The 24,671-nt window shown below is 40.3% G+C and overlaps 3 gene segments (V, D, J or C); 1 reads left to right on the top strand and 2 right to left on the bottom strand.

Annotated features, from left to right (window-relative positions):
• Window positions 1-2,840: 2,840 nt before the first annotated feature.
• On the top strand, window positions 2,841-11,804 carry LOC113015143 (Ig kappa-b4 chain C region-like). The segment is given in 4 exon segments: window positions 2,841-2,909; window positions 3,841-3,974; window positions 10,056-10,144; window positions 11,411-11,804. Coding segments are annotated over 4 exon segments (618 nt in total).
• A 1,209-nt stretch (window positions 11,805-13,013) lies between these two features.
• On the bottom strand, window positions 13,014-13,495 carry LOC113015144 (immunoglobulin kappa variable 1-27-like). The segment is given in 2 exon segments: window positions 13,014-13,336; window positions 13,444-13,495. Coding segments are annotated over 2 exon segments (375 nt in total).
• Window positions 13,496-23,790: 10,295 nt separating this feature from the next.
• On the bottom strand, window positions 23,791-24,311 carry LOC113014273 (Ig kappa chain V region 2717-like). The segment is given in 2 exon segments: window positions 23,791-24,152; window positions 24,260-24,311. Coding segments are annotated over 2 exon segments (375 nt in total).
• Window positions 24,312-24,671: the final 360 nt, after the last annotated feature.

A 24,671-nucleotide genomic window follows, 5' to 3' on the forward strand; every position in this document is an offset into this window, starting at 1 on the left:
GTTTAGGAACTCCTCCATCTTTCTATTGGTACCAGGATAACCAATTACTATTAACATTCTGACTGGTCGTACACTTGATGCTCACAGATCCTCCCACAGCAGAGCTCACTGCTCCAGGCTGAGTCACTGTATATTGTCCTCTGGACTCTGAGGACACAGAGACAAAAACATAAGCTTCATGGTTTTGTGGGCTTCATTTCAGAGGGACAGATGTTGATAGAGGAGAGGAGTTTGATTCTCTGGACTTTACCTGTGAAGCAGCAGCAGAGGAGAGTCCAGATGAGGACGCAGATCAAAGTCATGTTTTTGATGAGGAGGATTTCTGTGGCTTCTGTTGTGATGAAGGACAGCTGTCAGTCATCCAGTGTTCAACTCTCAGGACTATAAACTCTCCCAGAGCACTGGAGCATGGTGCTGCTGATGCAAAGTGCCTCTCTATGGAAATCATCTGACTGACTCACACAGGGACTTGGATCTATCAGCTCACATGTTATTGAATATAAGTATTTTTTGAAGAATGGTTTGGGGTTGAACTTAACTTAACCTGGACAGATTTGTGCCCAGTGAAATGAAAGTCCTTTGCACCATTTAATCACATTTAAATCGTCTGTCTGGACTAGTGATGTGCAAATCATGAACGAATCGTTCAATACTCGAGAATCACTTTACTGCCTCGTGAATCATGATTCACAACCCCAACTGACTCACTGACTCATCCCTGTTGCTGTTTGCAAACTAATTTCATTAGTAGAAATATATCTAGCTTATAATTAAAATTGTGGGGAAAAAAACAACAGCCAGTTATGGTTTAGGGCCCGGATGGCTTAGGGATAGAAGCTCCTCTTGAGTCTCTCTGGCCTTGCCTGGATGATGCAGAACCTTCCAGATTGCAGAAGTTGGAACAGTTTGTTGCCAGGATGGGACGGGTCCTTCAGTATCTGTGCTGCTCTAGTCTGGCATCTCCTGGTGTAGGTGTCCTGAAGCGGGGGGAGAGCAATCCTGCAGCAGCGTTCTGCTGTACGGATCACTCTCTGGAGAGCTTTTTGGTCCTTCACACAGCTGTTCCCAAACCAGGATGTGATGTTCTGTGTGAGGATGCTCTCCATAGCTATTTGACACATTTGAGGAAAATACTAATAAAATAAAATAAAAATAAATAAAATAAATGTTCCCTTTAGAAATCTTAAATTGTTTTTGCTCTTTTTTGCTCTATAAAAATAGTTGTTTTTCTTTTTCAGTCACTCATCTTAGCAGTAGGATTTACATGAAAAGAGAAACAAATTAAGTTTGAGTGAAAATGTACATTTTTTGCACTCTCTGGGCAACTGACTCAGTGACTCAAAAAACCCGATTCATTTTGGTGAGTGACTCATTCAAGCTCGATTCAGTAAAAAGAATCAAACTTACCATCACTAGTCTGGACTCTTGGGGTAACTCTTGACTCTGCATTGATTTCGTTTAAAATCTCAAATCTCTCGTTCTGTCTTGTTTCTTCCCTTAAATTGCTAAGTTAAGGGCCGTTATGTCATCCCCTGAACTGGAAATTGTTATTCATTTATTTCATCACTGTAATTAATTGTTCACTTCTGTAAGAATAAAGTCGCTCCAATGTCCACAGTGTTGTTCATCCAGCTGCACAGGCTCCCTGTTGAACTCAGAATCAGACTCTTGAAGTGGACTCTGTCTTCATGAGTTCTTCCTGGGCAAGCAGCAGCTTACATCATTAAACTGTTTCAGCCATACAGCCACAGCAGGTCCCTGAGCTCTTGTGATCAGGGTCTGCTTACTGTACATCGTACGAGGCTGAAAACTAAAGGAGACAGAGCTTTTACCACAGTGACCCCAGACTCTGGAACTCTCTCCCTCTGAGATCTGTGGACGCAGACGCAACCAAATGTCATGTTATTAGACTTGAATTTAGTAAACTTTGTTCTTTAATGCTCTGTTATTTTGTTGTGAAGCACTTTGTGAGCCTTGTCTTGAAAGGTGCCACATAAATAAAATCTGACTTACTTACTTTTGTCATATGGTTGATCGATGGATCAGATTTTATTTTTTACAATATTGCACGTGTTAACATTTTTTATACGTAGGATTAAAATGAGTAAACAATATGGAAAAATTAAAATAAAGGCTGTGTAATTTTACTAAAGAATGATTCATCAGCTGTCAGAATTACACAGGGAGTGAATGATTTGTTGAGTTTGTTTGTTTCAGAGTCAGAGAGCCGTGTCTCTCTACAGTCAGAGGTTTTTCTACAGCGACTCTGTCATGGTTGGCTGTGTGGCAGGCAAGCAGAAGTGGTGGACCCAAAATTGCAGGACTCTTGGAGATGGGAATAAACTGAAAACGCAGCTTTATTGCTGGAGGAATGACTCACGAAATAAAACTTACAAAAACAAAACTCTAAACCAAGGTGCTGGCGGACAGGACATTACAAACACACAGCAAGTTGAGGGTACGACGCGACACTGACATAGAGAAACACAGGGCTTAAATACACAGATGGCGGTAATCAAGGGATGAGAGACAGGAGGGGAACACACCTGGGAGAAATCACAGCTGACGAGACAGGGGAAACGTAAACTGAGCACACTCACATACGACACAGACCTTCACAATAAAACAGGAAACTCAGACACATGGAACCAGACAAGACGTTGAACTAAACAGACAGATTCACAAACAGACGGGGTGACACCATAGACAGACAGATACAGACACAGACTCAGAGGCAGACCGAATATAACACGTAGAACTCAAACAATAATAATAATCATGATAATAAATTGGAAAATGATAATAATAAACTTAAAGCGCTGGGTCACCGACCCAGGACCATGACAGACTCAGTGAGTTTGTATCACTGTGGTGGACTTTTGGTGGAGGAACCAGACTGGAATTTGGATGTAAGTTTATACCCTTTGTTTGCTTCAATTGTTGACTGTTGGGTGGTCATTTAGGGCAGCACGGTGGCACGGTGGTTAGCACTGTTGCCGCACAGCAACAAGGTCCTGAGTTCACTTCCACCATCAGGCCGGGGTCTTTCTGTGTGGAATTTGCATGTTCTCCCCATGTCTGCGTGGGTTCCCTCCGGGTACTCCGGCGTCCTCCCACCGTCCAAAGACATGCAGCTTGTGGGGATAGGTTAATTGGATAATCCAAATTGCCATTAGGTGTGAATGTGAGTGCGAATGGTTGTCTGTCCCTGTGTGTTGGCCCTGCGACAGACTGGCGACCTGTCCAGGGTGTACCCCGCCTCTCGCCCTATGACAGCTGGGATTGGCTCCAGCGCCCCCCGCGACCCTGAAAAGGATAAGCGGAAGCGAATGGATGGGTGACAGAAATTTATGTTTGAAAATTTTACCTACTTCCTGTCAATAAAACAGTTCCTTCAATGATTTTTTCTCTATGTTCTTCACAGTAAGTTGTGGTTAAACACAATTTTACTTGAATAAAAATTCTTCAAATAAAATTAAACAGACTAAACTTAAAGACATATTCAGATTAAAGTTAAATGTATAGTAAATATCTCTGTTTATCAAGTAAATAGTTTTAGTGATTAATTATTTTTCTAAACTCATGTAACACTTAAAATCATGTGTGTGTTCTATTTTTGTGACTTTGACACTGGTTTGTAAAATGTTGCACTTTTTTCCTTCTGTATGTGGTTTGGACATATTTCACTGCTGTTATTTCTGTGCTGAGAGGTTTTTTAAAGGGAAGTGAAACAATGTGTGAGTGACTGTTGGAGCAGAAAAACATCTGACAGAAACTACCTGTTACCCGTTCTCTAAGCTAATTGGTGTCTCCTAGGTGATGTGCGTCCCACCCTGACAGTGCTTGAGTAAGGAGCTGGAGCAGGGGAATGCCTCGCTCACATGTCTGGCCAACAAGGTCTTCTCCTCAGACTGGAGTCTGTCCTGGATCGTTGACGGCCGCAGATGCAGCGGCATTGGTCTGCCTGCAGACCAGTGGGAGAAATTGGGCTCTGTGACCTGTGAGGCCACGAGGGGCTCCGATACTCCACTCTCAACTTTCCCACATTCCCAAATAACATGCATAAATGTCCCTGGATCTGAGCTACATTTCCAGCATATATTATTGGGACTGATTCCCATTCTATAAAGTTTAGAAGGAGTGAAGTACCATGCATCTATTAATTTGTACTGAGTAAATTTACCCCTGGCCTCTTTTATATATTTATCAGAGAATGACAAAATTCTGCACCAATCTTCTTTACAAATTACACGACTGAAATATCTCTGCCGCGCTCACGCTCACAGGTGCTCACACATACAAACTACACCCTTTTTGGCTCTTACCTCAAAGCACACTGTGCGCTGTCGATGTTACATGCTGCACAATAATATTCAATATTTAGTATTTACTGTTATATTTTGTCTGTTTTGTTGGTTTTTGTTTTTTGCCCTTTATCACCGTTCCTCTTCCCCGCTGTTTTTCTTTCCCTACCTCTCTCTTTCTCCCTTTTCTTTCCTCCAGTCATGTCTGTCCCGTGTGCAGCAAGTGAAAATAAAATAAAATAAATAATAAAAACAAAGGTCAATCAAATGGACCAATACGGCAAGGCTGGGATGGTCCATTTGGTAAAGTAAATCCGTTGGGCATCTTTCTTTGCCTTTAGACAATAATTCTGATGGCAAAAGAATCAAAGGGGACAGGTGGAAAAATAAAAAATAAAAAAAATATCTCTGCCATGTAGTCCTCAAGTTTTCACATATCTCTGTTTTTAGATTGTTAAACATAAACACATAAGCATAATATCCTCTAATTTTGGGTTTAATAATATTCCTAAATACTTCATACCTGAAGGTAAATACTTAAAATTGAATGGAGTAATGGATCTAGAGTGACATGATGCTGATAGTGGCGTGCCTTCCAATTTGTACCAATTTATCTTGTAACCTGACAACCTTGAAAATGACTCAACGCATGCGAGTAGCGCTGGTAGAGACTGGATGGGATCCGTTAATACTGCTAAGATGTCGTCAGCATATAGAAATAACTTGTGCTCCATACCCCCTGCGTGAATAACTCTGATATCCCTGTTAGCTCGAATAGCTAAGGCCAGTGGTTCCAGAAATATCATGAAGAGCAGCGGGGACAAAGAACACCCCTGCTGGGTCCTGCGAGTGAGATGGAAAAACTCTGACACCAATCCATTTGTCAAAACTGCTGCCCTTGGACTTGAATATACAGTTTTGACCCAGTTACAAAATCCAGGCCCAAACCTAAACCTTGCAAGGGTTGTCATAAGGAAGCCCCGTTCTACCCGGTCAAAAGCCTTCTCGACATCGAGCGAGAAGGCCGCAACCGGGGCTAGCTTGAAATAATAATAGAAGTCTTGTAATGTTATCACCTGAAGACCTATTCTTAATAAAACCAACCTGATCACCGTTGATGATATCTGGTAACATTTGATCTAAGTGGAAGGCCAAAACCTTTGTCAAAATTTTGCAATCAACTCCTAAAAGGCTTACTGGCTGGTAATTTGCTGGGTCTGATACAAGGGCATAGATTTGGCATGGATGGAAGGGACATGTCCCCACCAATATCCAGCGATTATTGAATTGTCCCCACCAATAATTTGATCTCTTCGAGTAAAGAAAAACAAACCCGATAGAAAGAATGTAATGTTGTTACGTATGTTGCTAAATAGACTTTGATGAACAGGTATTACAAAGGGGTTATATATAAAATGAAAAAAATACCTGTTTCTCAAGTATATTTGTAACCGTGTTATTGTACTTACATTATAATGAATCAGCTTCCTTTTGTCCACTTAAATTATGTTTACAGAACTATTTTTGCATTTACTGCAATTTCAGCATCTTGGCCAGATTACTCTTAAAAGAGACATTTTTAAAGTCAACAAGAATTTTTTGAACTGCATAAATAAAGGTTACATAAAAGTCACTGCCAAAAACTGAATGCAGCTTCTACCTTGTTACAGGAATGTTGTTTGTTGCTAAAGATGACTTGATATCATTCATGAGGGATACATTTGACTTATGTTTCACATATTATAGACCAACAAGTTATTTATAGCAGTTTAAATACAAGCAATCACTTTTTGGCAAATACCAGAAGTCAGTTTTTGGCAGACAGTTACTTCTAGACACAACACCGGGTCCTCAGGTGGACGCAGTCTTTGAATTTGGACACCCCCGGCCTGTTTCCAGACAGACAATAATAGTGGTGACATTTAACTTTAACGAGAGGAGAAGGCATGTGTTTGGCTCCTTCACATAGTGGACATTGAGTTGTTGTGTGGGGAACCAGTAGTCCATGTCTGTTGCTGTAACAGTAGTTCATGTTTAGAAAATCCCAGCTCACTGATTTGATCGGGGCAACAGTGCCTAAAACGTTGCGTTATTTTGCTGAGAGATCTTTTACTTTGCGATAATCTTAGATGAGTAGTTTTATGGACAAAAACCAGCAGGTCATTCAGTGTTCCCTTAGTGCTGTTGTGGAAGTTTCCCATTAAATAAAGCCTGCAGACGAGCGGTGAGCGGTAGCTAACATTCTTTAATCCAAACACACAAAGAACACACAACCAAGTTTGATGAAGTCCCTGCATGACCGCGGGGCAGACGGTCAGCAGAGTCTCCCTGAGCCCAGCATGGCTCTCAGTGAAATACCTTCTCCAGGAACAAAAGGCAGTACACAGCTGTTTCGCACCTTAAGGTTCACACTCCCTTGCTGCCTCCCAAAGAGACAAAAGATTCTTCCTGTGGAGTGTCTGCTTCCCCCAACTTCCTTACTAGACCCCCACCATTTGTCTTACTGTATGAGTGTGAGACTTGTTAAAATCTAGTGGCGCCAAGGCATCATACAATAAAATAATGTGATTAATACATAAGTAAAAGAAATTCCTATACAGTGCTAATGTATAAGAGACGTTATATGGCTGAAATAACTAAAGTCTAAAATACTTAGTCATTTGTTTAATAGTAATTTAACATTATATAATTCACATATAAAACTATGAATTGTAATTTTAAATGGTTTAAAAGCATGCAGAATAGGATATGTAGGCAAGTATATTTCTCCTTTTTTTATGAAGAAGCAAAGACAAAAAGGAGAAAAAAAGAAACGGGGCAGAGTTCGGTGGTTGAATCATTCGTCCCCACCAATGCCAAAACCAAAACTCCGCCCTTGCTCTGATATATCCCTATCCTTTTTAGGAATAAGAGAGATTAGTGCATCATTAAATGTACTCGGTAAGGAGCTTATTTTTAGTGCCTCAAGGTCAACTTTATGCAAGACTGGAGCTAAAATATCAATATATTTCTTATAGTACTCAATCGGGAAGCCATCCAAGACTGGCGATTTTCCGATTTTTCATTGATGAGATGGCAGCTCTGACCTCTTCTTCAGTTATAGGCACATCCAGTCTTGTTCTTTGTTCATTTTGTTATCTTTTTGTTCAAATACTAAGAAATGACAAAAGAAGATTATTTCATGGAAGAAGATACATCTATCCTGTGTCCCTTGGAATATTCCACACTGTTCTGTAGACACTGCTGCTTATGTGCTGTTCTTCTTCCTCCTCTGCCGTTATCTTCAGTGAACTGTATCAGTCTCTGCAGTATCTTCCAGCTGCAGCAGTCACTTCAGTTTCTGTTCAGTCTGACTGAGGGAGGTTTTTGTACGACTGTTTTTCACTGTGTGCTCACCCACAGACTGTTAGGATAGTGCCAACACATACAGTAATAAACTGCTGCATCTTCAGCCTGGACTCCACTGATGGTCAGAGTGAAGTCAGAGTTTGATCCACTGCCTGTAAAACGAGCTGGAATCCCTGATTGTCGACTGCTAGCATACTTAATGAGCAGTTTGGGAACTCCTCCATCTTTCTGTTGGTACCAGGATAAAAAATGAGAACTTCCAGAAACATAAACATCCTGACTGGTCGTACACTTGATGCTCACAGTTGCTCCCACAGCAGAGCTCACTGCTCCAGGCTGAGTCACTGTGATCTGTCCTCTGGACTCTGAGGACACAGAGACAAAAACATAAAGCAGCTTCATGGTTTTGTGGGCTTCATTTCAGAGGGACAGATGTTGATAGAGGAGAGGAGTTTGATTCTCTGGACTTTACCTGTGAAGCAGCAGCAGAGGAGAGTCCAGACGAGGACGTAGATCAAAGTCATGTTTTTGATGAGGAGGATTTCTGTGGCTTCTGTTGTGATGAAGGACAGCTGTCAGTCATCCAGTGTTGAACTCTCAGGACTATAAACTCTCCCAGAGCACTGGAGCATGGTGCTGCTGATGCAAAGTGCCTCTCTATGGAAATCATCTGACTGACACAATGAAATCCTTCGTGCTTTTTCTGTCTGAATTAATGATGTCTTTTCTGTTTTTGCTTAGTTTCCTATTAATTGATATTAAAAATTACTCAAAATTTAATTTGCAGTTTATGGATTACAGTTACACTTAATGTGTAACCTGCCCCTTACCCTGGGGCAGCTGGGTAAAGCTCCAGCCTCTCCAGAATCCTGTCAGATAAGATCACAGATTGAAATAGAAAGTGTGACATCATCAATATTTTTATAACTTTCATTTGATGCTTTTTTTTATATATAAATTTGTTGTCCCAACAGCTAATTTAGGAAATTACTTAGGTGACTCATAACTGAATGATCAGTCATTCAGTGTTTAACAGAACGGCTTATTCATTTATTAATGTCAATAGTAAATGATCAACTGTAATGAATATTATCCGTAGTGTCCATCTTAACACAAGGTCACTCTTCTGAAAAGAAAAACAAATCATCATCAAGAGAACTAAAACCATGAATAACAATAATCAAGAAATATAAATTAAACACAGAACACTTGGTCACAGACCAATGAAAGCTATTTTGATTGAAAACATATTATGTTGTTTAATTTATAATGACGCAGAGTTGGTAAAAGAGGAAGAATTTATAGATTATCTGGGATGAAGAATAGTTGAGTTCTTTAAAATAAATAACACAAAAACATCTGCCTTCATTGAATGAAAGCATTGAATAAATAAAAATATTTATATTTTTATTGAGATGTTGAAAACAGCAAAGCTTTTGGAGAATTTCACCAGCCATTTGTACAGTACTGCACTTAAAACAACACAGAAGAGCTACTGATTGAAGGTGTTAACTACAATTTCAAATGGAAACAGAGGATAGCTGGATTCTGAAATAAACACTGGATGCTGGGAAATGGTGCAAAGTAATTGAATGACTGTCTACTACAAACCATTTCATGGGGAAACAAGATTATCTTTGTAATTCATCTTGGAATAATGAGGAAACAAAGTATTTTGAGTTCAAGAGGTGAGCTTGCATGTATCAGCATGAGGTCCAGGAAATCATCAATCAGCTGACAAACTAAATCAAACATAGAGAAAAAAAACTTTATTACTGTCAAGTTACACTCAAGAACTGGAAGACTGGATTAGACTTTGCCAGTAAAACATTTAAAAGGTCAAAAACAGTTAAAAGATGAACTTTTTTCAGCATGACTGGAAGAGAAAATTAAAAGGAGAAAAACTGATCTGATGCAAATCACAACATCTGTCAAAGATGGTGGAGACAAAGTTATAGCACTGATGGTTTTGGCTGTAAGTGTAGCTGGGCCACTGGTATTTACTGATAATGTTACTGCTGATAGAGGTAGCATGTCACAATCTGGGAGGCAGATTGTCTGGAGGAGGATTTGGACCCAAACGCAAGCACGGACGACAGCGTAGCTGTGAGCAAGTTTATTAACAATGAAAGGCAAAATATAAACCAGAGCAGAGCATTCGGTGGGCCTTGAAGGTCTGCACTTCAGTCACATCCTAGTTCTTTGAGTCAGATTCCACTGTGTTGGTGTACACAGTAAAACTGTGAAAATGTGTCATTGTCCAAAAACTATATTTAAACTAATGTTGTACGATGTTATTATGATGGTATTTGAAGAAGTCATATCAGCTGAGTCATGGCTGCTGTGCAAACAGTGAATGATTTAGTTGAGTTTGTTTGTTTCAGAGTCAGAGAGCCGTGTCTCTCTACAGTCAGAGGTTTTTGTACGGCGCCTCAATGAGTTTGTATCACTGTGGTGGACTTTTGGTGGAGGAACCAGACTGGATGTTGGAAGTAAGTCGAACTTAAACCTCTTTTATTTTATCAGATTTCTTTCTTGTGGTTATCTTGACTTTTCTGTTCAGTGTGCCAGAAAACAAAAATCATTAAAATAGTTTTTAGATCAATTTTCATGAAGACACAAAGTTAGCTTCAGAATAAATGTTAAAATCAATATTAACAAATAATATAAAACATCAGAGTTGACTTGAGGATTATTGAGATATATATATGTCTGGTTAACTCTTGAGAGCTTTTGGTTTTAATTTAGTCTGTCAGAGTCAGAGAGCCGTGTCTCTACAGTCAGAGGTTTTTGTGCAGCGGCTCAGTGAGTTTGTATCACTGTGGTGGACTTTTGGTGGAGGAACCAGACTGCAAGTTGGAAGTAAGATTATAAAGTTTTTAAAGAAACGACATCGAGGTTTAAATGTTAGCTTTATAACAATGAAGTATTCATGTAGAGGTAATATTATAACCATTGTACACTGGAGGCTGACTCCATCAGCTTTATTTTGATTTTATGTCGACATTTCTGACATAAAGACGATGCATTGTGTAAATAATATAAACTGTCATCAGCCTGTGATTATTTTCTAGTTTGAAATCACAGTCACTGTTTCTAAGATGAATTAAATGTAACTGTCCTCAAGTTAAACAGAGTGAAGATAAAGATTTCTGGTCTTTTACTTAGTCAGTAAAAATGTAGAATTTGCTTAGAAATCATAAAAGCACTACAATAAATGACTGAAACTCACATGAGGTAAGTAGAAAACTTGTGTATTATACAGAACGGAGGTTTTTGAAGCTGAACATCTTGTATAATTGTTGCCATATCTGCTTCTTTTATTTCCAGAAGTTAAAGATGGGCATTTGACAGTGTGCAGCACGTCTGGTGTTTCTGTTGTAGCAGATATCATTTCAAATGTCATTAAAATCATGTAAGCAGTAAAAGAAATTAATCCACATCATTCAAGTAGTGCTATTAAGTTTCTTATCTCCAACAAGTGATGTGTTATAGATAACTGATGATGTTGAAGCTAAAATAGTTTTGTAAATGTTTCCACATCTGCTTCTTTTATTTCCAGTGTAGTTTGAACATATTTCAGCTCAAACTGTGTGATGATTCTCTCTGTGCTCATATGCATGAGAGGTTTCTTAAAGGGAAGTGAAACAATGTGTGAGTGAATGACTGGTGGAGCAGAAAAAACACCTGACAGAAACTTCTTAACGGAGAAAATCAAATTGTGGTTCCTGTCCTCTAAGCTGATTGGTGTTTCCTAGGTGATGCCCGCCCCGCCCTGAAGGTGCTGGGTCCCTCCAGTGAGGAGCTGAAACAGGGGGAGGCCACGCTCATGTGTGTGGCCAACAAGGGCTTCCCCTCAGACTGGAGTCTGTCCTGGAAGGTGGATGGCAGTGGCAGCATCAGCTGGGAGGAGAGCAGGAGCCCCGTGGTGCAGGAGAACGACGGCCTCTACAGCTGGAGCAGCACCCTGAGGCTCCCTGCAGACCGCTGGATGAAGGTGGGCTCTGTGACCTGTGAGGCCACGAGGGGCTCCCACACTCTGGTCTCAGAGCCAATGATGAGAGACCAGTGTTCCCAGTCCTGAACTATATGTGACGTTTATGCTGGTCTTACTTTCACACTGCACTCTGTAGCTTTTTTTCCAATTTCTTCTCTCTTTTTTCATTGCTTTGTTTAAAGTTTAAAGTTTGTTTAAAGTTTTAAAGAATAAAAAAATCTACATTAAATAAGAATCGAGTGTTTGTCTTACTTTTGTGGTGATGTCAATATTAAACTCTAAATAATGATTTCCAGGATTCTTATTGGAAACCAGTGTGCTATCTGTAGAAAGTCAAAATGAGTCAGTAGAATTAAGCCACTTTGAATACATGAAGTTAAGCGAAGTTTATGTTAAAGAATAAGTGCGAAGGGGAATTGATAAGAACTTAGAGATTATGATTTTATTACTGAGAATATTGAGCGACACCGCCGTTATTCATGCAAAGTCATTGCATGCTGTTTAATGAATGTTTCAGCATGTTGTAGCTTGTTATATAAAGCAATTTGAGTTCTCAGGTGGAGTAGAAAAGCACAATATAAGAATGAGTCAAATGATCAGTGTTGAGGTAGGTATCTTAAAGTATTCTATTATGCAGAGTACTTTTTTAAAGTAATGCAGTACATTATTTTGGTGTTTTTCTGTAAAATCACCTGAAACACACCATCTCATAACTATCATTTAACAATAAGAACTTATAGGCTACAGTCCCTCACACCAATATAAATCCCTATCCTAATGAGGCCACACATACAGTGGCTTGCAAAAGTATTCGGCCCCCTTGAACTTTCCCACATTTTGTCACATTACAGCCACAAACATGAATCAATTTTATTGGAATTGCAAGACAAAGTTATCAGACTAGTATTGAACAGCAAAAAAGAAAAAAATCTATTGGAAGTATTTATATAAGTTATGCAGACAATTGTGACTCACTGATTTTGGTGATTTATTGTGTTTTTTTTCTCTTTCTTTGAGATATGTTTTCATAATGAGCAATATTCAGGAATTGGTTCACATGTATTTGAGCTACTATGAAGCAGAGGTCAAAGGTCAAAATTTGATTGACTGAGATACAGATAGATTTCCAACTTCTTCTTTTTTTCACTCAACAACATTTTCACTCTATCACTCTGTGTGTGTGTGTGTGTGTGTGTGTGTGTGTGTGTGTGTGTGTGTGTGTGTGTGTGTGTGTGTGTGTGTGTGTGTGTGTGTGTGTGTGTGTCCTCAGTGAACTGTATCAGTCTCTGCAGTATCTTCCAGCTGCAGCAGTCACTTCAGTTTCTGTTCAGTCTGACTGAGGGAGGTTTTTGTACGACTGTTTTTCACTGTGTGAACACATGCTGACTGTTGATAACATGATAACTCTGACAGTAATAAACTGCTGCATCTTCAGCCTGGACTCCACTGATGGTCAGAGTGAAGTCAGAGTTTGATCCACTGCCTGTAAAACGAGCTGGAATCCCTGATTCTCGAGTACTAGCATAGTAAATGAGCAGTTTAGGAACTCCTCCATCTTTCTGTTGGTACCAGGCTAAATGGTTGTTGCCATGAAGATCCTGACTGGTCCTACACTTGATGCTCACAGTTGCTCCCACAGCAGAGCTCACTGCTCCAGGCTGAGTCACTGTGATCTGTCCTCTGGACTCTGAGGACACAGAGACAAAAACATAAAGCAGCTTCATGGTTTTGTGGGCTTCATTTCAGAGGGACAGATGTTGATAGAGGAGAGGAGTTTGATTCTCTGGACTTTACCTGTGAAGCAGCAGCAGAGGAGAGTCCAGATGAGGACGCAGATCAAAGTCATGTTTTTGATGAGGAGGATTTCTGTGGCTTCTGTTGTGATGAAGGACAGCTGTCAGTCATCCAGTGTTCAACTCTCAGGACTATAAACTCTCCCAGAGCACTGGAGCATGGTGCTGCTGATGCAAATTGCCTCTCTATGGAAATCATCTGACTGAAAACAACAAGTAGGTGGATCAAATAGTCGATGCTGTTTATCAATTAATCAGTCAGTTTATGAAAATGTTTTCTTTCTTGTGTTTTAGGACACATCCACACATTGATGGATGTGTGGGATTTTTAAATTTGGGTATTTTCTGCAATCTTTTACAAAAACATGTCCATTGACTGAGAGAGGCAAGAAAATGTTTCATGATCAAACCAGAGCAGTACTTTGTGATATAACCCCAAGTGTTGCCAAATGCCAACAAAACATGCAAACAATGTCTGAAGATAAAGGCTCAGACATTCGTCCTTGTAAGACAAAATCTGATTTCCTCTTGTTCACTTAAAAAAAAGAAGAAAAGAAATGTTGTACTTGTCTACTCAAACACATGAACAGAGTTTCAGAGAATCTTCACCCTGAAAGAAGTTTTAGAAACTTACCTGTCAGCAAATCAAAGAACCGCGTAAGCAACAGGACAGAATAGAAAAGCTTTCCCCCAAAAAAGAACCTGCACATTTGAACATGGCGTCAAAAATGAAAGACATTAAAAAAAATCAGAGGAAAGGTACAATTTGCAAAACCTATTTTAGAGTTTTGTAAAACTCAGTACAAAAAACTTGCAGTGATTCACATTGATGCATGATGCTGACCACAGGATGCAAAAGTTAAACATGACCACAGCGCAGAATCATTCATCTCTGTTTTAATTTGATATTTTTATAACAGGACAACCTGTGAGACTGGAAAGACTTCGGTTTCGTGCCCTGAACAGGTCACTTTCTGTTTGGTGATGTAGTGTCTGCAGTGTTGGGAAGGTTACTTTTAAAATGTATTCCACTACAGATTACAGATTACATGCCCCAAAATGTATTTTGTAACGTATTCTGAATACTTTGGATTACTTAATATATGATCATGCTTTTTACAACTACGTGAATGTGATTTATTACTGTTACTGAAGGCTACTTGCCGTACCAATAACAACTCGATTTTTACATCTTAATATAAATGAGTAACAGTAGGTGGACATTAGGTAAGGCTGCACTTTTTGCAGTGATCTGCAAACGCATATATAAAACAGGTCCGCGGCTCCGAACCGTAGTAAAGGGACCTCTGGCTAATCCGTCGGGTTCGTGTCGGGCTCGTAGCTGAAAACTAGCTTTACTTTGTTGTCTGGGTCAAGTTTGTAAGAGACAGAGAGAGGCGTTGAAAGGCTGCTCCAGCAGAACTTATTGTTTCGGAGGAAAACACGAACACAGTGTCCAGTCGAGTCTTAATAGCTTACTTACAGCTGGGCTCGTCAGGCTCTCTTTTTGGCTGCTGTGGTTATTATTATATTTACATGTTTCCAGCTCCCGTTTCTGCTCGGTGACAACTCGTGCTTTTCTACTCTCCTTTTTCTCCCTCTTCGCGCTCACAGACACATAACAGGTACAGCAGTCCATTCTCCCTGCAGCACGGACTACACTGCCCATCAGGCTGCATTCTTTAGGGCGATGCCTGTAACACTCTGCCTGTTGCCTTCATATTAAATCATTTTTTGAATAATAATTTAGAAATATTTTTAAATATTTCTTCACGTCATAATGCTGGCAGCAAGTAGAGATGACATGGGCCGCAAGATTGAGACACAGACATCAGAGCCTCTTAATGTTTTCTTTGAGTTTCAACCAGCGTGGAATTACCATAGAGAGTGCACAGCCTAACATATGAAACAGGAGAAGACGTGTAATCCATTTATTTCAACAAAGTAATTGTAATCTGAATTGATGTGATTAGCAGAGTAATCCAAAGAGTGGAAATGTGCTGGAAATATCTTTTATTTTATGAATTTGTCACATGTTTTAGTAATATCACTTTTGGGTCACTTCAAGGTTCACATGTGGGGAAGATTCAGCTTTAACTCTATTGCACAAAGTCAGGCATCATGAGAAAGTTGGTGACACCCAGAGGGGGAGAATTCAACAGGTGGTGAAGTCTTTTGTTAATCAGGTCTTTGAGGATGTGGGGAAGAGGCAAGGAGCAGTCTCTATGTGACACTGGAAGAGGAGACAAGGTTGTAAACTCTCTCCCTCTCTTGGAGGGGTCAAGGGTGTGACAACAGCTGTGGAAATGCCTTCTGTTTGACTGTATTTAAAGAGGGCTGCTATTCATCTTTAGAGACACGCATCAGTGCCCCACTGAATGTCGTCTCTCCCTCAACTGCTTGGGAATTAAAAAGGTGTTGGCTCATCGTGTCTGCAGCCTTTGTTGATTATATTTCCATGACATTATTCTGCAGTGACAAAGTGAGATATGTCACAACAAAAGAGTGAAAACTGAAAAAGTGTTTGTTTACATTCTTGAGTTAACACCGAATACAAAAGCTTCAGTGCTCTTTGGTACGGATTCTCCAGGTTTCTTTTATTTAAAAGTATTATAATTACGATTTTGATTATGTCCCCACATTCGGTGTCAATGATGGTGATGATACTGGAGGATAAACGTGAGCTCTAACACATCTGCTCAAATTTACACAGCTTTCCCATCACTTCATTGTAGGGGTCGAGTTTTTCTTTATTTGTTACCTGTCTATGAATCTACAGTGTTCAGTTGAGTCACATTCCAAATATGCTGTGAAAAACTCTTTTTAAACGAGTCGTGCTGGAGTCAGTCAGATGATTTCCATAGAGAGTCACTTTGCATCAGCAGCACCATGCTCCAGTGCTCTGGGAGAGTTTATAGTCCTGAGAGTTGAACACTGGATGACTGACAGCTGTCCTTCATCACAACAGAAGCCACAGAAATCCTCCTCATCAAAAACATGACTTTGATCTGCGTCCTCATCTGGACTCTCCTCTGCTGCTGCTTCACAGGTAAAGTCCAGAGAATCAAACTCCTCTCCTCTATCAACATCTGTCCCTCTGAAATGAAGCCCACAAAACCATGAAGCTGCTTTATGTTTTTGTCTCTGTGTCCTCAGAGTCCAGAGGACAATATACAGTGACTCAGCCTGGAGCAGTGAGCTCTGCTGTGGGAGGAACTGTGAGCATCAAGTGTAGGACCAGTCAGGATGTTTATAGCAACGACCGTTTAGCCTGGTACCAACAGAAAGATGGAGGAGTTCCTAAACGTCTCATTTATGCTGCTAGAACTCGACAATCAGGGATTTCAGATCGTTTTACAGGCAGTGGATCAAACTCTGACTTCACTCTGATTCACTCTGACCATCAGTGGAGTCCAGGCTGAAGATGCAGCAGTTTATTACTGTCAGAGTTATCATATTATCAACAGTCAATCTGTGTTCACACAGTGAAAAACAGTCGTACAAAAACCTCCCTCAGTCAGACTGAACAGAAACTGAAGTGACTGCTGCAGCTGGAAGATACTGCAGAGACTGATACAGTTCACTGAGGACACACACACACACACACACACACACACACACACACACACACACACACACACACACACACACACACACACACACACACAGTAGTACAGGTCCTCCATCTTTTTTTTTTTTACCCAAAAAGGGTTTAATTTGTGAGAGTAAACTTGTGCAGTGTAAATAGTCAAACAGTAAAATGTAAACATTGCAGCAGTTAAGGAGTGAAAGGCCATTTTTGTTGAAACACTTGTTTCCTGGTTAAGAGCATTGCTTAGAAACTCGTCTTTGGTTTACTTTTCCTTTTCTGTTTGGGAAGATTGGGGAACATAAGGACCTGTTTTCTTGTTTTGGCATTGCTCACATACAAAACAAATAAACTCCTCTATACCAAAACGAACCTTCTTATCAACTCACATTGTTGTGCAAATATAGTCATCCTGTTTTTATTAAGCTGTATATTTTCAAACTTGAACATTGTTAAAATGATTTGGTCGATGTTTCATCTTTCACTTTGTTATTCTCCTGGTGTTTCATTTGTTCAACTGTGATGCTAAAGTTCAAAAAACAAATCCCAGAATTGTTTTCAGTTAAGCTAAGCAGTGGCTTCATGTTCTAATTATCTTTAACATTACAGGGCTCTAGAATAACTTTTTGCCTTGGTTGCACTGGTGAGCCTTTTTTTCTTAGGCGCACCCATTTTTCCAACCGCATCGCTTAACACCGCGGTTTTACATGTGCCCTTTTTTGGGGGGAAATTGCTGTCCATACAGACAATATTGATTTGTAAGTGATTAACTAACAATCTTGTTCTTGTGCTTAAAGTGCTTTGGCACTCTTTGGCCATAAGAATGCAGAGATGGCACCGGGTGTTATGGCACGCCGTCTCTCTCTCGGTTCTGCAATGTTTGTGTATTATGTTCTTAGTGGTGTCCCTGCTAGCTTTGAAAACCCACTCCCTGTTGGTGTATGAGCGACAGACGCTTTTTAACATCCGTGACTCACTGCTGATGCTCCACAGTGTTAGCGAGCGATAGGGATGGGTATCGAAACCCGGTTCTTGTTGAGAACCGGTTCCCACTGTTTCAATTCCTTGGAATTGTTTGCCATTTTTGCAAACGATTCCCTTATCGATTCCAGTCGCCCCAATGACGTCACCACGCTGCGGAGCGTCATTTACCCAGCAGGAAACACTGCGCCTAAGCGGCTCAAACGCTCAAAAGTTTGGTTATACTTTACGAGAACGGATGACAACGGGGCAACTTGCAAAGTAGATATTTCATTTAAGGGAGGAAAGACTACGAATATGCAAAAAACACACGATGACCTTAAATCAATGTCGTGTTTTTAATTCCGCCTCGTGAATCTCAACCCAGCAGCAGCGGTAACGTTTGCACGTCCTCTCCCGTTAATGCGGCAGGTAAATAATCAACTAACAGTGCATATTATGTTAGCGCGATCTGCCTTATTACAAACCTGCCATTACTGTGCATTTAGTGACCATGATGAGACAGAGTCTGGCTCAGATGCTGGCAGTTCTCGCTGCAGTCTACCGGTAGCGTCTCCTTTCAGGCCAGGATAGACGAATGTCACCGAGCAGTGACTCAGTTTGTGGTCAAAGGCTTGCACCCATTTGTCACAGCAGATGCCCCGATTTTAAGCAAGTGAATGTGTTTAATTGTAGGCAGGGACATTACTGGATATTCTTGTGTAATTGCTACTGAATAATTTATGTTATACTTTGTTATTGCTACAGAAGAATATTTATTTTATTATTTTACATTTACAATTTTTTTTTTCCTGGGGACCCTGTGACACCCCATTGAAGAGCCGTAGGCTGGATCTCTTAAGATCTCACTGCTGGGTTTGTAAGGCCATGTTACTCCTAAATTTCTATCTTGTTCAAAGAGAAGATAAAAAACAAAGTTCTAAGCTAATCGACCTTAGTGTTCTCCTTTTTTAAAAAGAATCGATAAGAGAATCGATAAAGAATCGAATCGTTAAACAGAATCGAAAATGGAATCGGAATCGTGAAAATCTTATCAATACCCATCCCTAGCGAGCGACCTGGAGGAATCCTGCCGCCGTGCCGGAGGAGCCACTTCGCCGTGATCGCTGCTCTGCGCTTCCACAGGTTTAGAAACTTATTCCCGTTAACGACAAGGAAGCAAGATGAACAGCAATTTTACTTGCTAGCAAGGGAGGCTGGTTGGAACCAGGCTCTTGGAGCTAAACGCTCCTCACCTGTCTGCTAGCCAGCATCAAGTAAACAGCCTTCCTTGCAGCTTTTTATTCTGAGAACACAAACACCACTCGTTGTAAAACCCCCCTATGGTCACAAAAGGTTAAAACACTGCGTGTGTGTGTGTGTGTGTGTGTGTGTGTGTGTATGCTTGTTTGGTGGTGCGTTTGTGTGACCTCCTGCTTATCAAAAGGGTCATAAAAGCAGGAAGCTTACTAACCAAGAAAACAGAACCCTCACATAGGATGTCCCTATAATGAAACACTACAGCCTCCCCCACCAACAAACAGGCTGGAGAGGTGGTCAGAGACAAAGGAATGTCTTTGACCATGCTGCTTGAACTAAGTCTTACACATTTAAGTAACACAATGACAACATTTAACAATTTGACTCCAACAGTCCCCCCTTTTTGTCAACTTTGTACTTAAATTTCCACTTATGCACCCTTGTGTTTGACAGTTCAGTATAGGCTTCATTCACACACAGCTCCTCACATCATTCACTTCCTACTGCTGCAAAAGTTCACAGTTAATACATGTACGAAACGTGCTTAGCAATTATCCTACTTCTCATTCATCTCACACACAGTAAACTACATCCTGCAAGGAAACAAATGAATGTCAACAGTCAAAAACAAGAATCAACGTTCTCAAAAGAATATGCACTACAATCCAAATGTTTGCAGACATAGGCATTCAAACACATCCGTTGGTTTTTGGTTTGTCCATGTGGCTTCCAGCTATCTTCAAAGCTGTAGCCTGGTCAACACTCCTCTTTATGACCCCTTTCAAACCCCCAAATCTTCTCACTGTAGACACCCTGTGGGGTGATAGAGTCACCTGGTGAATCATCTGCATTTACAACTCCTCTCCTTTCCTGTTGTCACTGCAGAAAACGTTTTTTAAAGGAAATTGGATCAAGTTGTTTATGATCTTCTCCCCCCTTTTTGAGTCATGTCCACCCATGGCTCAAAACTCCAACCAGCTTATATAAGTGTACATGATGTAAATGTAAACAAAAGAAAGCCCCTTTGACTGTCTGGCTTTTTCTTCATAATGATAGCCATATTAGGACACATAAAGGCAATGGTTATATATCTATATATTTTAGCACAAATGACAATATAAAAAATATCAATCCTAACAATGCCCATGTGTCAAAGTAACTGAGAATAAAAAACAGAAACATGAAGGAGATATTCCTGGCCTGGCTTTTTATAGCAGATAATCTTAAAAATATTTTGCAATTTTGCATAATTTTAAAAAGTTTACATTTCTTCAGTACTGAACAGCAGAAAATACGTTTTCTTGTCCGAGGTCATTGAAGTAAAAGAAAAAAAGAAAAAAAAAGACAGAGGCTGACAGCGCTGTAAACAACGGTAGACTGGTGGGTAATAAGCGAAGAAATAACGCAGAAAACAGAGATTTGAGACGGGAAACTGTTCTTGAAGTACAGAGAGAGAGAGAGCTGTGCATGAAGTGTGATTTTTATCTTGGTGTAAACAAAACAGTAAAGTAAGAGGGAATTCATGACAATGTTTATCAGATGTGAAGCATAGTTTGTTGCTTCTTTTGCTGCTGGTTCAGTCAATTTTGCTTGGAGAGAGACAAAACCTGCAGCTCAGAATCAGCACAAAAAAGACGTAAACAGCGCGGACCCGACGCATCAGAATCAGTGAGCTGTCGGCTTTCAGCCCGATGGCGTGTCCGTCTACGTGCCGTCGTGTGAGAAAGCAGAGAAAGCTGATTCTGATGCGTCGGGTCCCTCTGTGTGTTTACGCTGTGTGTCTTTGTGTGGAATCCGTTTACCTGCTCTCATTTACTGTTTGGTGGTTGATAAAATACTTTTGTGATCTTTAACCTGAGATTCCGGCGTTTCTGGGAAAATATATTTATGTTTAAAACTCGATTTAGGATTTAATGAATGCACACATGGGTATTTCTTTCTTGGCTGCTGCCTCAAAGCACACTGTGCGCTGTCTATCTTGCGTGCTGCACAATATCGTTTATTATTTAGTAAATATTGATATCTATGACTAGCTAGTTTATTGTGATGGTGCTTTGTTTTCTCTATTATTATGTTGCTCTTTGTTGTTTGCTGTCTCCTCTGTTTGTTTTTTTTGTTTGTTTGTTTTTTTTTCTCCATACAGGTGACCCAGGAGTTCTTTTTTTTTTTTCTCTCTCTCTTCCCCCCCCTTCTCACCGTCTCTTCTCCCCTTTGGTTTTCTTTCTTTCTCTCCCCCTCTTTCTCTCATTCATTCCCCCTGTCGTATTTATTAAAAAAAAAAAAAAAAAAAAAAAAAAAATGACAAAGGATGAACTGAAGCTCTGCCATCACGTACTGCTGTTTCTGATGTCATTTAGAAAAAAAAAAAGAAAAAAAAGAAAAAAAAAAGGATTTAATGAATCAATGTCGCTTTATTCAAGCTACTCACCTCTCTCTATCTGCCTGTACTTTCAAACGTACAGACGGACTACATGAATATCTGAACTACGACCAATCAGAGAGGTCCCACCCTTGATTATCTCTGATTGGTTTAGACCACGATAGGAGCATAATGTGTGTCGGTTGTTGACCACAGGGAGAGTTTCAGAGTTGCAGAGAGTGTTTTTTTTATTTATTTTTTACTCGAATAGTTGGTCGTACCGCTGCGACCTGAGATTATTTTTAATCGCACTTGCGACCAAATTGGTTGCACTCTACAGCCCTGCATTACATTTAATTTTTTCTAACTTAGCTTTGCTCCAGTGGTAATTAGAGTGAAAGGACTTGAAACTCAAAGTTTTACTCGTCTCTGTAAAACAAATTATTCATACCACCTTTACTTAACAGGAGCTTTACTGTGATAGTTTTAATACATTCTTCTATATTTAGTATGGTTTTAATATTTTCGTATTTTAAATTACGCAGGATATATGATAAAACAATAATTTACTTGCAAAGAGTTTTAATTTCTACACAAATACTTTCATTATGTGGAAAAAAAGTATTTGAGATGGAATTGTTTTATTTGATCTGAGAACAAAAAGAAATTGTTCATTGTTAATATATTTAGATCATATAAACAATATACAGGTACATTTAGCAAAGAAAGTAAGAGAGAAAAAATACTACAGATGGGCATCTGAGGGTGAGGGGAGCGTGCCAAGCTCCAATCGACAGCACAGAGGGAGTTCAATGATGGCATCGTGATTCTGTGAGCAGCACAGAAACCAGAAGCTAGGGTGGTGATGGGGAATGACCGACGGCAATTTCCTATGAACATCACCTAATGCTGTGTCACTGTGCTAAGCATACTTTGACAATCTGAAGAGGGTCTTCCTTTGTGTCATTGTTGTTGTCATTTGCATCATGACCACTTCTACAAGACTGCTAAAGTGATTCAACAGGTGGGATCATAACAGCAGTAAAACAACTGGATCCAATACCCTTTCCGAGAAAGGTTTTCTGCAGAGATAAAAAGGACAATAGAGGAGTCATAAGTATTCCCCCCACAGGAAGAATGCCTGAAGTGAGGTGATGAGGGTTGATAGAGGCCATAAAAAAGGGCTCTATCATATAATCATATATGCTTAGAGGTATCAATTGTATAATGATAGAGGTCTGATCCTTGGTAGTCTGCAAAGACTCTTCCAGAGTGTTCTGGCATGCACACACATCCTAAGGTCATGAATGAGGGCGTACCTTCTTTATATAGTATGGGAGGACACCTACTCTGTATCTGTTTAAGTATAAGAGCCTTTTGTTTAGGTGGACCGCTGGACTCCTGGCACCAGCTTTTAAGGAGACGTTCACAGGGCCATATCTTGATACACACACACACACACACATACATACAGTGCCTTGTCTTTGTAACCAAGGAGGGTTTACGAGGGGAGGTACTATTGTATTGTGTGAACTGTTTTCCCAATAGCAAGCGGAGGCCGTCGTTGGGGTCAATTTGTGGTAGACACCGACGAGGCCTCCATTGCAAATAAATCGATCGATCGCTGACTGTCTCGTTTTCTTCATGATGAATTAGTCTCTAAACCAGCGGGGCTTGTGGAAACACAGACCCAACAACACCCAGATGGAAGACTAGTATTAATAACTGACTGCACACTTATTCCCACACTGTCATCCTCGAGTAGCTTTGAGGGAACGATGTCTTGCCCCAAAGACATTTTGTAGGTTTGCTGGCTCCTTAGAGTACGAGCACCTGGATGACTGAGAACCTTCACAGATCTATTTTCAAGCTGAGCTCAAAGGTCATAGCCAAGCTTTTTTCAATACACTGCTCAGCTTTCTTTATCATAATCGTACACATCATGGTTTTGGGAGCTTCATTTCAGAGAAATAATTTTTTGCAAGATGAGAGATTGTTTCCCGAGACTTTCTCCAACTTTTCCTTGCTGTGCAAAAAATGATGGTATTTGTTTAAGAGATCTACAGTGTGTGTGTGTGTGTGTGTGTGTGTGTGTGTGTGTGTGTGTGTGTGTGTGTGTCCTCAGTGAACTGTATCAGTCTCTGCAGTATCTTCCAGCTGCAGCAGTCACTTCAGTTTCTGTTCAGTCTGACTGAGGGAGGTTTTTGTACGACTGTTTTTCACTGTGTGCTCACCCACTGACTGTTAGGATAGTGCCAACACATACAGTAATAAACTGCTGCATCTTCAGCCTGGACTCCACTGATGGTCAGAGTGAAGTCAGAGTTTGATCCACTGCCTGTAAAACGAGCTGGAATCCCTGATACTCGAGTACTAGCATAGTAAACGAGACGTTTGGGAGATTCCCCATCTTTTTGTTGGTACCAAGCTAAATAGTTGTTGTTATAAACATTCTGACTGGTCCTACACTTGATGCTCACAGTTCCTCCCACAGCAGAGCTCACTGCTCCAGGCTGAGTCACTGTGATCTGTCCTCTGGACTCTGAGGACACGGAGACAAAAACATAAAGCAGCTTCATGGTTTTGTGGGCTTCATTTCAGAGGGACAGATGTTGATAGAGGAGAGGAGTTTGATTCTCTGGACTTTACCTGTGAAGCAGCAGCAGAGGAGAGTCCAGATGAGGACGCAGATCAAAGTCATGTTTTTGATGAGGAGGATTTCTGTGGCTTCTGTTGTGATGAAGGACAGCTGTCAGTCATCCAGTGTTCAACTCTCAGGACTATAAACTCTCCCAGAGCACTGGAGCATGGTGCTGCTGATGCAAAGTGCCTCTCTATGGAAATGATCAGACTGACAGAAACATGCAAGTTAGAATAGAATAGAAAGCCTTTTTTTGTCACTATAAAGTTGTACAAAGAGACACAGCGAAAATGAGACAAAGACACAAAGTTGCAGGGGGAGAAGTGCCAGAAACACATTATATTAGATTAATATTTCAAACATGACAAAATGCTAATCTTACAGCAGCAAAATGATTGTATCTCTACAGTTTAAACATTT

Source organism: Astatotilapia calliptera, chromosome 22 (genome assembly GCF_900246225.1).
Source record: "Astatotilapia calliptera chromosome 22, fAstCal1.2, whole genome shotgun sequence".
Classification (NCBI taxonomy): domain Eukaryota; kingdom Metazoa; phylum Chordata; class Actinopteri; order Cichliformes; family Cichlidae; genus Astatotilapia; species Astatotilapia calliptera.